At 39.4% G+C, this 16,011-nt stretch overlaps 1 protein-coding gene across 3 annotated transcripts; it reads right to left on the bottom strand.

Annotated features, from left to right (window-relative positions):
- Positions 1 to 511: 511 nt before the first annotated feature.
- On the bottom strand, positions 512 to 12,882 carry PARP11 (poly(ADP-ribose) polymerase family member 11). 3 transcript variants are annotated; one of them, XM_054084608.1, is made up of 9 exons: positions 12,732 to 12,784; positions 11,543 to 11,628; positions 10,517 to 10,645; positions 10,298 to 10,418; positions 8,959 to 9,034; positions 7,347 to 7,419; positions 7,131 to 7,261; positions 3,023 to 3,174; positions 512 to 2,602 (listed from the first exon to the last, which is right to left on the bottom strand). In XM_054084608.1, the coding sequence occupies exons 3-9, from the start codon at positions 10,640 to 10,642 to the stop codon at positions 2,289 to 2,291; spliced, it is 993 nt and encodes a 330-aa protein (XP_053940583.1). In that variant the 5' UTR covers positions 10,643 to 10,645; positions 11,543 to 11,628; positions 12,732 to 12,784; the 3' UTR covers positions 512 to 2,288. The 3 variants fall into 3 exon arrangements, with proteins under 3 accessions (XP_053940583.1, XP_053940565.1, XP_053940576.1); XM_054084590.1 differs by lacking the exon at positions 11,543 to 11,628 and having other exon boundaries at positions 12,732 to 12,882; XM_054084601.1 differs by having other exon boundaries at positions 10,517 to 11,628; positions 12,732 to 12,747.
- Between the last annotated feature and the right edge of the window lie 3,129 nt (positions 12,883 to 16,011).

The raw sequence follows: 16,011 nt of genomic DNA, 5'->3' as shown, positions 1-16,011 counted from the left end.
AGGGAGTATGTGGACACAGAGGTTCTTGGCAATATAATGGGTTTCTCCCCATTCCAGGGCCCAAGCTAAATGTATACACTCCAGGAACACCTGCAGACTTAGTTAAGGATGTTATGTGAACTCTGGACAGACACGTAGACCCTTGTTTTGTAGAACTTGTAGAGCCTGCTTTCTCACGACAAGAATAATAATAAAGTATGTAAACAGTGCATACAAGTACGATGTTATCTCAACCAGAAGAGTATAAAAACTCCGTTTGGAGAATAAAATGTTGCTACTTGCCACCAGAGCGGTAGTCCGTCTGTCGATTTAGGCGTCCCTGTGAGCTGGTCTCCGTCATAAAGGAAAATGCATATTAGCCTTAAATGGTTTAGGAAGAGAAGTAAAGGAAAAAGCTGCCATGAAATTATAAATACAGATACACACTTTGTGCAAATCTACCAAGAAGCAAAAATAACAGCACTAAGGAAAAGGAAGTTTGTGTCCTCGTGATGACAGATGTGTAACCATGTTCTGCTTCCAGTTCCACAGGTTTAATATGATTCTGAGCAGACTTGGTGAGCCAGCTGCAGTGCCTTTCAAATAAAGCCTTCAATCCAGAAAGTCCACTAACAATTCCAGGACAGAACAATACACATCATTCTGTATCTGCCATAATTATACACCGTTTCTATAGGGATTTGCTACTGGTCATAGCCAAAGGCGGTAGCTTCTACTTAGACCTTGTAACTTGACCCTCAGTGCTCCTTAGGTCCTTTAAGGAAGAAAACCACTAGGGACACAATTTTGTAGCAATTTTTTTTAACATTTCAGCACATTTCACTGTAACAGCTGCTTCTTCAGGCTCTACATGCATTTAGGTACTCAAGTTTGTTCTTTATCCAAATATTCTCTTTTGCTCTTCCTACATGTGAAAAATACTCTGTAACTTTACAACTACATCAGGTTTTCATAACTGGTCTAGAGAAGTGTTATTAGAAGTTTTCTATAAAAGAGTTTAGAAATTAAAGGATGGTATCTTTAGAAATTCTCATTGTTAGTTTAACTGTATTATTTCCAGTAAATTTAATCTAAACATTGTCTGCAGTAACAGTACGTACACAAACAATGAGTACCTCTTAAACCCTGACCAAACAAGAATCACAGCAGCACAGCTGCATGAATGTAAGTACAAGCACACACATACTGTAACAAGAAGGCAAAATTGTTGTAGAATAAGACCTCAGAAAGGTGGTACGGGACAGCTGATATCCCAACACTGAGCTCAACAGTTACATACTGAACAATTAATAACCACAAGAGCTTATCGGGCATCATCTCCATCAAAACCAATGTTCAAATCCTAGTGCAATGGTTTTGTAATCTTGTAAGTGAAGGCATACTTTGGAGATATTGCACGTTCAGTTCCAGGCCACCACAATAAAGCAAATATCACAATAAAGCAAGTCACACAAATTTTTCAGTTTCCCAGAGCACATAAAAGTTCTGTTTACACTATACTGTATTAAGTGTGCAATAGCATTATGTCCAAAAAATTGTACATACCTTATTTAAAAAATATTTTATTGCTAAAAAAATGATGCAATAAAAAAATGCAGTATCTGTGAAGAGCAATGAACTGAAGTGCAATAAAACAAGGTATGCCTGTATATGATTAAAGCTTTGCAAGTATGTAATTGAAGCTTATATTAAAACATACCCGGGGTTAAACATAGCAGCTTTGGTGAACGTTACAGCTCGTTCATCAGTTTTTTCCAGAACGATTTTTTTGTAAGTTTAGAATGCAAACTAAAGAGACTTCCAAAAACAAAGCAATGTGTACCACAGAACACAGACATACACACATATGTAGCAAGTTCCCTCCCATTTTTTTGCTGTTGTTGTTTTTGTTATTATGTTCTACAGACAATCTTTATAAAATATTAATTTCAGTATAAGCTTACTATCTTACAGGCATATTTCTACCGCATGAATAAATAGTTGTAATATATTAAAAAAAAATTAGAACATAAATCTTGCTTTTGAAAACTTACCAATGCCCAATGTATTTAAGGCTCACTAAGCAATTTCAAATTTGTAATAGTCTCTACATTTGAAAACTGCATTAGTAAAGTTTACAAATTTTAAAAACAGTTTGACAACCACTAATAGCTTCTCCATAAACATAAGCTAGCTCTTCTTTCACCTTTCTCCTTTCACGCTTCCATGTTTTTATATTGTTGTCTTTACAAAAGGAACAAAAGTACCAAAAAGACACAAAACAACATTCAGTCCAGCTCCTCGCAAGCTCAACAAAATTCTATTAAGTACTCAGGATAGATTTGGTTGGCATCAAAGATAACAAAGATCTTTGGGTTCCAGGTATTATCCACACAGCTGTCATACAAGTTCACGAAACTTCCGTCTTTTGAAGGAGGCCTCATGTACTTTGAATCACCATTAATATAGTCACCAGTTAATACACGAGCAAGAAACATGACTTTATCCGGTCTATGCAGATGAGGCTGTAGATTCACGCCATGGATTTGAAACGTATCTCCATGCTTCATGTCCTCTTTGCAGAAACGACTGGAATATGATGCATCTCTTGCAAAATAAGTCCCTTACAAATGAAAAAAATAATCAGATGATGTTCTTAGCATGACAGCTTAACTACTAGAGCATGGATACAGGTATTAGGATCATGAAAGATGCCTGTTCTTTTATCTTTTTTTTTTTTTTTACTACATCATTAAATTATAGCAACATGACCAAACACTTTTAGTGGGAACATTTCAGTAGGGAGATTGTCTTGTTGGTCATCCCTTCCCCATATTCCCTGGTTCAACCACGCAGTTGTGACAATTGCACTCCTTACCGCATCCTAACTTTCTTTCATTACACTTGATGTGAAAGCAGAGCTATACTAAACAGCTCTTGGATAAACACAGGGAGCACATCACAAAGAACATACTATAGGGAACATTTAACAATGCTGAACTGTTAAGATTACCAAAAGGTTGTATGTGACAAAAATACTTACCTTTTCCATATACAGCAGCATGCATCCCATTTATTCTCCAGTCAAAGTTATGAATACATATCGCTTCTACAAATTCATTACTGGTGCCATGAAATAACATCTGCTCATTAATAGTTGGGACACCTCTTTTCTTCTTTAGCTGAGCTTTTTTCCTACAGAGGACACACAATACAGTATTACAAACATCTGGACAATCAATTTAAGTTACTACTCTGAAATACTGCAGAGAGGACAAACCTGAAACAGTCCATACATTCTATTTGCACGAGCATCTAGATGATTCTAAACAGATCACAATTCTTAAGGTACATGTTAAGAAATCACACATTTTGGATGCTGTGAACTATTTTGAGAAGTAATTCAAGATTATGAAAAAAAAGGTCTTTTACATTGATTTTATCGACCATTGTTCATTTGGCATTAATTTCAGCATGGTTATTTTCTGCAGATACATTTTCAAACGAAAGGCATTTTTTTCCCCATTTTGTTCCCTCCACCTACTTAAATATCAGTGGGAGGGATAACAAAGTTAGTAGCTTATAAAATATAATTACCCAGGTAAACCAGAAAAAGCATTTTTAAAAAGTAACATTACCTACATTTTTAGGTAAAATTACTTACAACATCATCATTTCATAATGGTTTTCACATACTTTCCTAGAAGAGTTAAGTTGTGCATTGACAGGGTTACATTTGTCTAGAATTTAGAAAAAGAACAACCCTTATACTAGTAGTGAACCTACATTACAAACTAATGGATAGAAGGCCATAGCACAGCTTTAATTAAAGAACAGATATATTTTTTATCAATCTTTTTATAAGTGACTTTCTGTCAACTGGGTTTTCTGAAGATCCATGAAGAAGCTGACTCTCGAGCTGTGTCTAAGTCACAGAGCTGTTCATAGTTATGATCCCTTGACTGTCCAGACAAAACCAAGCTGGAGTGTATGATAACTTTGTTCTTGTTTTATGCACCTGAATTTTCTTTCTAAAAGGCCATGGTGCATGGCGCACTGTGCTATAATACAAACTTGGGTTTATCAAACTAAGCAATTGACTTACAACTGTACCTCCAGTACCTGAAGTGGGAGTATGAGAAAGCTGGTGAGAGAACTTTTACAAAAGCACGTATGTAGTGATAGGACTAGGGGCAATAGCTTTAAATTGGAGAGGGACAGATTTAAACTAGACATAAGGAAGAAATTCTTCACAATGAGGATAATGAGGCACTGGAACAGGTTGCCCAGGGAAGTTGTGGATGCACCATCCCTATAAGTGTTCATGGCCAGGCTGGATGGAGCCTTGCGAAACCTGGTCTAGTGGGAGGTGTCCCTACCCACGGCAGGGGGGTTGGAACTGGATGATCTTCAAGGTCCCTTGCAACTCAAACCATTCTATGATTCCATGAACTGGAGTGCACACTTGAATTGGGAAAGCATTCTTCAGGGCCAACAGTTTAGATGTAGCGTCTATCAAACAGGTCCAGGGAAAGAGATAGCAAAGATTTCTAATCATATTAGTGGCGCTACATTGCAATAATGTATTATTTATAAATAAGTACATTTCACAGAAGTCAAAGTCTTGCAGTACTAAGCTTGAAAGATACGTTTATTTTGTTTTATTTTTCAGCTGATTTTTTTCTCTTTCATTTAGTGCAAACTAAAATACCTATGTCAGGGCAACTTAATTTGTGCGTCTTTTTCCCTGCAAGTGCTCTCCAAATCAGAACATCGGTAGAATCTCAAGGGCATCTGGGAGGATTTGTCATTTGTGACACTTCATGTCAGAAGTTCCAGGCATTTGAGTTCCGCTCCTAGCAATTCAACAAAACCCAGGAGCCCAGATGCCCTGCATCTTGAGAAAACTACCTGTGTGAAGCAACACCTCTGAGCTAAGGGCTAGTAATGCTGAATGTGAAACTTTCAATCAGCAGCCCCCTACTGGTGGCTCCTGATCTCTGATAATGCATACAGGTGGTCTAGAGTACCTTCTCTTGAAATAGGCAAAACCAACAAATTTATGGAAAACGTGAATAATCAATGGTTCAAAAATGCTCTGTAACAGTCCTTCACTATTTCTAACCAGTGGATTTCACAAAAGCAATTTTAAAAAGTCATTAATGTGGGAAATATTGTAACAGGCATACGTGTTTTGACCACTACGAAGATGCAAAAAACCCATTTATGCAATGCTTAAATTTAATCACTGACCTTATCAGTGAAACAAAACACTGTTTCAAACCCACAATTATTTAAATAGCAATTGTTCCTCATAAGCAGTGGAATATATTGAGCACACTGGAAAGAGAGTTCTGCAGCATGCAAAAATGCTACAGCAGGACTTTTTATTGATTTGAACAGAAATTGAGGAGGCCAACTATTCTTAGAAACACCATCTTCCCACATTCCACCACTGACAAGCTAGCCCAGCAAAAAATTCAGTTGATCCATGACTCAGTACACTCTGATACAGCCAGTTCACTCAATAAAGTAGACACCTCAAGTAAAACCAAATAACCAGACATGCCTTTTGTACTCATGCAAGCACACAAGCCGTTTCTAAAGACAGTCAGCAATCTCATGGACCAAACATCATTTTCTACTTGCTATACTCCTCTACATCTCCAAACTGAAATGCAGAAACCAAAATATGCTAGACTATTATTCATTTTCTGTTACTACCACTTTCCCACATGGGACACTAAAAGAACTCAACTGCATACAGTTAGTCTAACCATTTTCGCTGTTACTTGTATTTTTTTGATAATGGGAAAAAAGATTTAAAACTGAAATTACTTTTCTCCTTATACTTTTAAATCACACAGGTACTAAAAAGCACCTGGTCTTGTAGTTAGTGATATGGTAGTACTGTAATACTTCTGACACAAGAAATCCTAATTCCAATTTTCAGTTTTGTACCTTAAGAATATTCTTAAGCATCCATAGATGCAGAGTCCTTCAAGCATGAATTCTACACACTAACCAGTCAGGAAAACTAGTACACTCTCCCAATCAAGTCAGTTCCTAAGGTAAGCAAAAAAACATCTCCTACCCTCCTCTGCCATCCACACTGAGGACTCAAAAGATATTTACTTTGAAGTCTGCTTGCTATTTCTGTTTTCAGAAACCAGGATTGGTATTAAGATGGTGTACTACACCTCTACAGAAACTTATTTGTAGAAAGGTAGATATTGAAACACATGGTCAAGCAAATAAACCTTAATACTTAAATGGGTAAATATAACTAGATAAAATGCAATTAAGAAAAGGATAACTCTCTTAACCAAGAACTTTAATTAATTTCCTGATGTATACTAATGAATACTTTAAATTAACAATAAATTACAGATCTTTCACAAAATCATATAACTTACACACATTTTTAATATACATCTACTTAGTTATTTCCTGACTATTTAAATTAATTCAGTTGGTTTAAATAGTGTAATACATCTTTCAAACTGATTCTAATACATACAGGTGATACACAAATAACTTTTGTCAAATACAACTGTTTAACACTGACACTACAAAATAAGTGGAAATAGAAACCATCACTTGCAACTTCTTCCAGGCTAGCACAGTATGAAGAAGGAAAAGCAGAATACTCAGAACTAAGTTTTTGTAAGACATTAAACGTAAAGAAATTACAAGAATATGTGCTAACTGGACATGCAATTCTGTCCTAGGTTTCATAGAGCTGACAAACTAAACAAGCCACAAATATTCATTTGCTTTGTTCACTAAAAACTAGAATAAGACAAGCCTGTGAAGGAATTATTTTACAAAAAGCTTTTTTTTGTTCTCCTTACTTCACTGTAAGTACCAACCACATGGACACTGCAAACATCTTTAATGCATCAGCCTTACCTATATCACATCTACATCTAATGCATTTCTACGAGTATTATATGTCTGCATCCATAGAAGCTACAAACTCTTGAAAATGGAATTTTGAATACAAAGGAATGACAAATGAGAAAATTACAAAACATTAAAAAGTAATACGTCTTCAGTAATAATAAAGCAATTAAACATATTTCTGCTGCATGCCTTCAAGATTTGCTGTCTTAACAATCCTAAGACTGTTGGTTTAGAAATAATCTCACCTGCAAAAAAACTCCCACAAGTCTAGATTTTGTATTCTTTTAATTCTTTTAATTCGGTGGCTATCCATTGTTTTTCCAAAGAGACTAGAAACTTCATTATATTCATTTGTTTTCTTTTGCAATGGAATAAGCTGGAAAAAAAGAGGTTAGTACAATTTCAATTCGATGCATTATTTCATTATCACATTTTTGACCAACTTGCATACCCATTCTTACCTGATATGGCTCCTCAGTATTTACATTCTCCCAGTGGGAAGGCATAGGGATAGCCTCATTTTCACAGATGAAACTTCAAACAAAAAAAGGTAGGAATACATCACATCAAAGAGACATGAGGCACTTTCTTCCTTTCAAACTCCTGATGCAAACAATACAGTATGCAAACAATATGGTATTTTCCCTTATAGAAAATTACTTAGGGTTTTAATTCAAACAACAGCTGTTAGCAGCTGTTAAGGTCAAATGTAAGAGCTCTTATTTTGTATTCAAATTCTGGCTTAGCTTATTATAAATAAACCATGGTAATCAACAGTTTCAATACACCTTCTACACAACAAAAGATAGAATAAATCACAAGAGATGGTCAGAAAGATCTACAACATCACGAGAACAACACTAATTTAGAAATGTGCAAGTGTAGACACAGCCTGAAACTATCAGGAATTACAAGTAGCCCATGCCTCTGGGAACCCAGCCCTCATTTGAAGTATTTAAAAGCATCATGTTAGAAATACAAACTTGAAAATTATAGTTGAATTTGTTAAAAAAAAAAACAAAAAGACCAACCCCCTCAAAAAAATTGTCTTAAGCATATACACCACATACATAATAGCATCTAAGCCTTAAAAATGGACTAAAAGAAGCAATCTCCTGAAACTCAAGAAAGGCGTCATCAAATTGAAAGAGAGTACTGAATGCAGTTACTCAAGAAACAAAAGAATAAACGTGAATTGCCCCACTACTGCATGCACTCTTCAGGAAATATCAATTGAAAAAACAGTTGACACTTCAAAAAAAACTTCTTGAATGTCAGTGTAAAAAGACTGCTACTACATTTCTTAGTACAAATGTCAAGTTTCTTTCTGAAAGTAAAATTAGACTACAATTCAGAATCAAAATTATTTCTAAGAAACTATTTGAGAAAAAAAACCCCACATAATCCATGTAGTCAATTTTATCTGTGATAGTATCACTGAACAGATCAGATACTTGTTTAGTGAATCAGACTTACATCAGCACAGCTTTACATCTAATGACTGATCAAATGGTAAGAAACTTTCAATCTAATTAGATTAATTAAACAATCTGTTTGTCACAATGCAATGTCTTGTAATTTCATACCATTTTAGAATAAATGATTAAAACATACAGGCAAGAAAATATAACTCAATCTTTTTTACTGTTATGATAATATTTATAAATAATGTATGAAGTCATTATTACAGTGGAACAAACTACTGAATTTTTTGCTCCTGCTTCTCCACAGCAATTCTGATGCAACAGGTGTTTACCTCAAGGGATTCCAATGGCTAAAGTCAGGCACAGTTTTAAGAACATGACAAAGAGTATTAGTCTTTAGTATACCTTGCCTCTCTCACTATAAGTTTCTTACTTTCTGAGAAAAAAAGACAAAGAAATACCTAAAAATCCTCTTGTGACTCTTTTCTTAAATACCCTCCTTCTTCACTAGACTAGCTCTCCTACCTCTCAAATTATTTGATGCAAAAAGTAAATATAAACAATAAACATAAAATATATTTTTGTTTAATTTTACTGAGAAGAATCAAGAATAAAATAAAAATAAGGAGCCTTCCTTTTATTTCCTTACCTGAAAGCACTGATAGAAAAGGGAGCTCGCTTTATTGGACGCTGCTTCAGGGTAGTTAGGTTGGTTTGTTTCATCGCTGAGTGTAAAACAAGAGTTAAGATGAAAGCTTCTGGAAATCATCTACAGTATATGAAATCTTTAAGTGTCATTTTTAAAAATAACACTACTATGCCCAAAGTTACTTGACACAAATTCCTATTTCAACAATTAGCAAATCAGCATTTTCAATAAATGTTTCTAAATATTGGCCTCAGAATGATTGTTATTTATATGACAATAATGGCAAAATGTGCAAATATTACACCAACAAAATGTTTATTGTTAAAATATCCCTCTAACATCCAAGCTCACTAAATCACTGTCAAAACCTCCACTGACGTTAATACATTATCATCTAGGATGACAAAGCATATCACGACTATCCTTAATGCAAGACATAATGTTCTAAGAGCAGTAACACAAAAATCATTCTTTAGCATTTGCATTTAGTGTTTGTATTCCAGAAGAAACAAAGATTTCTTGAAGCAGATGTTTCAACAAAAGTAAACATAACATTCCTTGTACTGTCAACATGTTACTTTATTCCCAGTACACTGCTGTTTGACCCAGTCCCCCATTTCTGTATTTGAAATATTATTCTTTTCACTGATTTGGAACAGGCTTTTATTTAAGTGTATAGCTCTTTTGTAATTTAATCAGAAAATAAACAATTTATGTATGGAAAAAGCTGAGAAAAGAAAAAGTCAGTCATTAGAGCACACCTTTGAACGAAGGACAGATTGATTTATAATTAGCTAAATACATTTGAGTCCTGTAATCTTCTGTAATTTACAGTCATGGCACAATTTACTAGAAAATCCTTTTTTCTATCTCCTTCTTAGTCTGACAACAGAATTGGCTTCAACTACCTGCTGAATTATTAAATCCCTTTGATGCCAGTATTTCGCAGAAAGCTTCCTTCATATCAAGGTTTCTTATATAGACTCTGAATGGAAGAAGTTTTTCAAGCAGTTGCACGTTAAAAAAAAAAAAAGGTTAAAACTTTTCAGTCCCATATACGTATGGTACATACCACCTACAGCTGAGGTTAGCAGCTGTAACACGATGGAGTACTATTTAACAACAGATGCTATTTTATTAATAAACCACACTAGAAAATGTAATAGGGCAGCTGCTTCTACAAACTCCTATGTACTTTCCAGTAAAGGAGACATTTCCAATCACAAGTTTTTGCACTAGATGTGAGGGCAATAATTTGCTGAATGAACAAATGAAGAAATTAACTGGTGTTATCTAGCATCTTCTATTATTTAAAATTACTCTATGAAAAGATACATACCTGTAAAATCTAGCGTGTAGTTAAATTTTGCAGTAGTAAAAGAAACAGAACCATGTGGGTTTGTTCGGAAGCTCTTTTCAATATCTTCACTGCTAACAGAGCAATGACTGTTTGAATCAGTCTTCAAAACAAACAAAAAAGCACATTTAGACAAATTCAGCAATAGGTAGTTTGAGGCATGAAATCTTTCATACCTGATATAATTTCATAGGTATTTACCTGAAACATATGCCATTTACCACACTCAGCCAAATAAAACCAGCCCCACTGGGTATCAGAGGTATCCATCTCTTCAACCGAACTTTCCATCTTTGGAAAAAAATCTTCTGATGTTCTTTGAAGCATTTCCTGAAACATTCACACACATACACAAAAAACTTTTGGATACTATTTGCAAAAATTAAATATTTGAGAAATGCATAAAAAAAGCAAAGTAAAGGAAATTTGCAGATTAGTTTTCTCTTTTTCAGAGAAAAAAGTCTCAATTTGCTACTTATCCTATGTTAATCATTTAGATAAACATTTTCAAAACTCACTCAAATGTCTGTAAGTGTGCCAGCAAAGTCAAGAGCTCTAGGCTCTATCAAGTCAAAGAGAAGGGCTAAATTTCATACTGATGGTCATATTGGCAAGGACATTCATATATACAACAGGCTCTGAGTTACATACCACTCAGGACTGAGATGTTGGGGTTCAATCTGATAGCTTGCTGAAAACATCTACTAGGTATTCACCAACAGTGAACAAATCAGACTGGATATCAGAAGTTGTAAGAAAAAAAATTTAAAAGTATATTTTTCATCTTAGTTTTTAACTGTGCAACTCCACAGTGCATTACCCCTCAATACTGCATGAACGTTTGCTTCCTCTCTAATGCAGCCACTTAAAAATGACACAGTAAAATTACTAGTACTCCGTACTTAAGAGAGAACGCTCACATCAAAAGCCATAGTGGCTTCCACACAAGCAATGACTACCATAGTTCAGGTTCTGCAGCATGGAAGAAAAAGGACTGAGGAATCAATACAGCAGAGGTCTACAAAATTATGACTGAATAGTGAATAACAAGTCACATTTTCTTCCAGCATAAGGAGACACCTATCAAAGGTTACACATAACAAGTTCAAAAAAAGTGAAACATCTTCATAAAACAGATGGCAACCTATGGAATTCCTCTCCATAGTACGCTGTGGATGCTGCAAATTTCTGGAAGTTCAGAAGGCAGCTAGACAAGTTCAAGCTTACCGAGAACTATGCCAGACCACCTTCAGAAGAACAATCCCTGGCAGATTTCAGGTCCTTCTTCATTCATCAATAAAATCCTAAAATCTCTGCCCATAAAGCCATAAACACAAGACAGTTGTTCTCAAAGGTGACACAAATCCAACATGCTTGAAGGGAATTGCTTAAGTTATCAATGACTTGAAAATCAAAACCTCAGCATTTAAAAGGAGCAAGTAGCTTTAAGTCAAAAAACTTGGAATGCATGCAGTGAGCAGAAAAATCCCAGTGGGGTTTTTTGCATGACAAGATGTTAACTACCAAAGACGTAGGAATGAGAATTTTATTAGTGACGCTGTTGCCGACAGAAGGCCTCTCAACTCCTATTACTAGCATTGTTGCAACTGCTCCAGGATTTACCAGAACAGCTCAAATTAAACACAATCACACTGACAGCAAAAAACATGCTCCTAAACAGCATTAAAGTTCCTCGTGTGTTGTGCTGTGACTGAATGGATTTACTTCTAGTGGAACACACTGCCTGATTCTTCCACAAGTACTTTCACGTTTGAGTGATACACATGCTTTACAGTGTTGAATGACAGAGTGGTTTGGGTTGGAACTTCACCAAGTCCAGGCCCAAACCATCCTCGCCACCACGGTCAGGGACACCTTCCACTGGATCAGGCTGCCCAAAGCCCCGTCCAAGGCGACCACGAATGCTTCCAATGATGGGGCATCCACAACTCCCCTGGGCAACCTGTTCCAGTGCCTCACGTTACAAACATAAGAAGCATCCTGGTGGGGTACTTCGTGTGCCTTCTTGTGCTGTCTGCTTCCTCCTGGCAGACTACGCTTGATTGTAGAGGTGGAAGGACGGGAGAACAGCTTTGCAGAGCTCCCTGCTGGTAACACCGGCAGCGCTAAGGGACCACGGCTCTTCCTTAGAGAACCCCCGCCCCGCGTCGAGCCCGGCTGCGGCAGGCACAGGAAGGACGCACCGCACCGGCACCAGCGCGAACGGCAGAGGCTCTCTCCGCTGGCCAAGGGGGCACCGGCCTGGCGCCGCCTCTCGCCAACCCCCCCGGCACACCGGTCGTGTCCGAGCCGATCCCGGCGCTGACGCCGTCGCCTGGGCCGTGGCGGCCCCCGAGCACGGGCTGAGGAGGAAACAGACGAAAGGAGCAGCCCGTGCCCATGGGCCCGCACTCACCGCATCGGCGGCGGCGGCCGCCGCCGCCGCCCCCCCCCGGGCCGCTCCCCACATCCCGCCCGCAGCGAGAAGGGTGGCGCGGCCCTCAGCTCCGTTCGGCGCGCGGCGCTTCCGTTACCGGTAGCAGCAGAGAGGGGCGGGGCAGCGGCCTCTGCGCCCGCGCGCCATAGGCCGGGAGGACGGGGCCCGGCGGGGAGTGTCGGTGAGGCTGCGCGGAAGGGAGTGCTGCAGCCTTCTGGAATCCCCAGCATAAGAAGGATGTGAAGTGTTGGAACGGATCCAGAGGAGGCCACAAAGATGATGAGAGGGGCTGGAACACGTCTGCTATGAGGACAGGCTGAGGGAGCTGGGGCTGTTCAACCTGGCGAAAAGAAGGCTATGAGAAGACCTTATAGCAGCCTTCCAGTACCTGAAGGGGGTGGGGAGGGACTTTACACAAGGGCATGGAGTGATAGGATGAGAAGGAATGGCTTTAAATAGGAAGGGGGAAGATTTAGACTAGACATCAGGAAGAAATTCTTCACGAATTGGTGGTGAGGCCCTGGCACAGGTTGCCCAGAGAAGCTGTGGCTGCCCCATCTGTGGAGGTGTTCAAGGCCAGCCTAGATGGGGCTTGGAGCAACCTGATCCAGTGGGAGGTGTCCCTTCCCATAGCAGGGGAGTTGGAACTGGATGGGCTTTAAGGTCCCTTCCAACCGTAACCATTCTAGGATTCTATGATTTTGGCAGTGAGATGCTCCAGTGCAGCACCCCTCACTGTTCTGCACCCCACAACTTCAGTTGTTAGTTCTTTTGATTGTTGGCTGTGCCCCTAGATAGCAACAGGCCTCTGCTTTACCAACGAATTTTTACAGCCCATAATTTTTCTGTGAAATATACATAACTGTGAGCCTCTATATGCATTTAATTCTGTACACACAGCATTCTGAATTGCTGATACCATGTTAGCGCCAGGCGGGGCAGCAGAAGTGACCACTTATACAATGCGTTAGGTTACCTAAAGCAAAGAGGGATAAGGACTGCTGCCTGTTGTTTGCATCCACCATCTGGGGGTTCAGGGCCTGTGGGCAGCTTTAACTTAGCTACAACTGAGAGCTCAAAACAGCAGCAGCTCTAGGAGTGCATAGTAAGAGCAACCATAGTCATGAATGAAACTCACCCCAGCCTTTTGGTGCAGGGACTCCAGGATGTGGGCTGCAGAGTGGAAGAGCAGGCAGTGATGCCTGCTAAAGCAGTCAGCCAATGGGCTGGTAACTTCAAGAAAAAGGCAGTCCTCAAAAAGGTGTTCAAAACCATTACAGCGCATCCTGCTGTGAAGTATTTACATTGAGCAGTATGCCAAAACCAACACAGGTGGATTGGAAATGATTAATTTAGCACATTTGGAGGGAGTGTCCGCCTAGGAATGCCACTCATCACTGGCCTCCACTTGGACACTGAGCTGTTGACCACAACTCTTTGAGTGCTACCATCCAGCCAATTCCTTATCCACCAAGTGGTTCATCCGTCAGATCCATGTCTCTCAAGTTTAGAGACCAGAATGTCATGTCAGACAGCATTGAATGCTTTGCACAAGTCCAGGACGATGACATCAGTTACTCTTCCCTTATCCACCATGATCTTGCCTGGCAGAGAAGTGAGACTGATCAGCTGTAGTTCCCTGGCTCTTCCTTTTCCCTTTCTTAAAAAATAGAGATTATGTTTCTCCTTTTCCAGTCAGTGGGAATTTCACCAGATGTCTGTTAGACTTCTGGTTTTTGGGGTTTTTTGTTTGAAAAGATGCTGGTAATGCTTTATGGGCCTCTTTGAGTCATCTGTTCCTATTGTTATTGTTGCCTGTTATGTATTTTTTATATAATGTTGTAAAGCCCAACTTTGCTGCTTTCTTTGCCTTGAACATTTTGTCTGAATGCTGCCCATTTGTGTGTTTGTTTTGTGGCGCCAGCAACAAATAGTGGAGGTGGTGCAGCAGCAGACCTCCCCAAGGAGGTGCAGGACTGTCTGGGCTGGACGCTCCAGAAAGATGTGTGGCAAGACCACTCCATCACGTGCTGATGGGGGTCAGACGGGCTTTATAAAAGAAGTCACAAGGAACCACGTGGGGGGCTCTCACTCTAGCGATCTCTCTCACCCATCACTTTGATCAGACCGGCCTGGACCACATGGCCTGGAAGAAGCTGCTGCTGTGACCACGTGTTCCTGCAAAAGTACCACTGACCATTGATGTAGTGATTTCTTTCCTTTTTCCATCTCTCTCTTTCTGTCTCCCTCCCGTTACCTTACCTGTGTTGGATCAGCTCTGAGTGACCTCAGCTGCTTTCACGGATCAGATTGTGATCTGGACAGGTTGGGATTTGTTCCTGTCACTTTGGGAAGTCACACCCCCATGTCTTGGCTGTGCACCCCAGTATTTTAGTCTATTTATGTTTGCCAGAGCCTGAATAAAGTGACAGGGGACAGGACAAGAGGGAATGGCCTGAAGCTCCGTCAGGGGAGGTTCAGGTTGGATATCAGAAAAAAATTCTTCACAGTAAGAGTCATTGGGTACTGGAACAGGCTGCCCAGGGAGGTGGTGGAGTCGCCTTCCCTGGAGGTGTTTAAGGAACGGGTGGATGAAGTCCTGAGGGACATGGTTTAGGGAGTGCTAGGAATGGTTGGACTCGATGATCCAATGGGTCCTTTCCAACCTTGTGATTCTGTGATTCTGTGATTGCTTTTGATTTTCACCCTGGGAGTGACCTTGTTGGCCTCCAGATCGCTGCACGGATAAACGACCCCTCCACCCCCTGTCTGGCCTAGACGTGATTCTATGGCTTGAAGTCTCTCATTTGCCTTCATCACTGCCTACCTGAAAAATCAGTAATTAATAGTAATCCGAGGGCCATACCAAGGAAGGAAGCTTTCTTGTCACACCTTTAACCTAGGCTCCAGGGAGGCAACAGACTTCCCAAAGAAACAGCTCTGGTCTGCATATTGGGCCTTCTGTTCCCTTCAGAAGGGAGTCTCCTATGACAATGACCTGTCTTTTATTCTTTATGGAAGCAGTCTTGATGCAGGGTGTAGGCCTACTTGAGCTTGGTGACACCTCCAAGCTACATGAACCGTTGTCCTTGTTTAGTTTTATGTGCAAAGACCCTCATACCTATTATGCAAGGGCACCTGGGAAGATGCAGTAGTCATGGAAGAGATGTGCCTGCTGCACCAAGCAGGAACTTGTCACTGTTGCCCCCTATCCATTTAATCACTGCGTTCAGCCAGGTGGAGAGAGAATAGGGAATAC

The sequence above is a fragment of the Cuculus canorus genome, chromosome 1, assembly GCF_017976375.1.
Source record: "Cuculus canorus isolate bCucCan1 chromosome 1, bCucCan1.pri, whole genome shotgun sequence".
In the NCBI taxonomy this organism is placed as follows: Eukaryota; Metazoa; Chordata; class Aves; order Cuculiformes; family Cuculidae; genus Cuculus; species Cuculus canorus.
The sequence above is the reverse complement of the archived record's forward strand: the minus strand, read 5'-3'. Positions and strand labels throughout refer to the sequence as shown.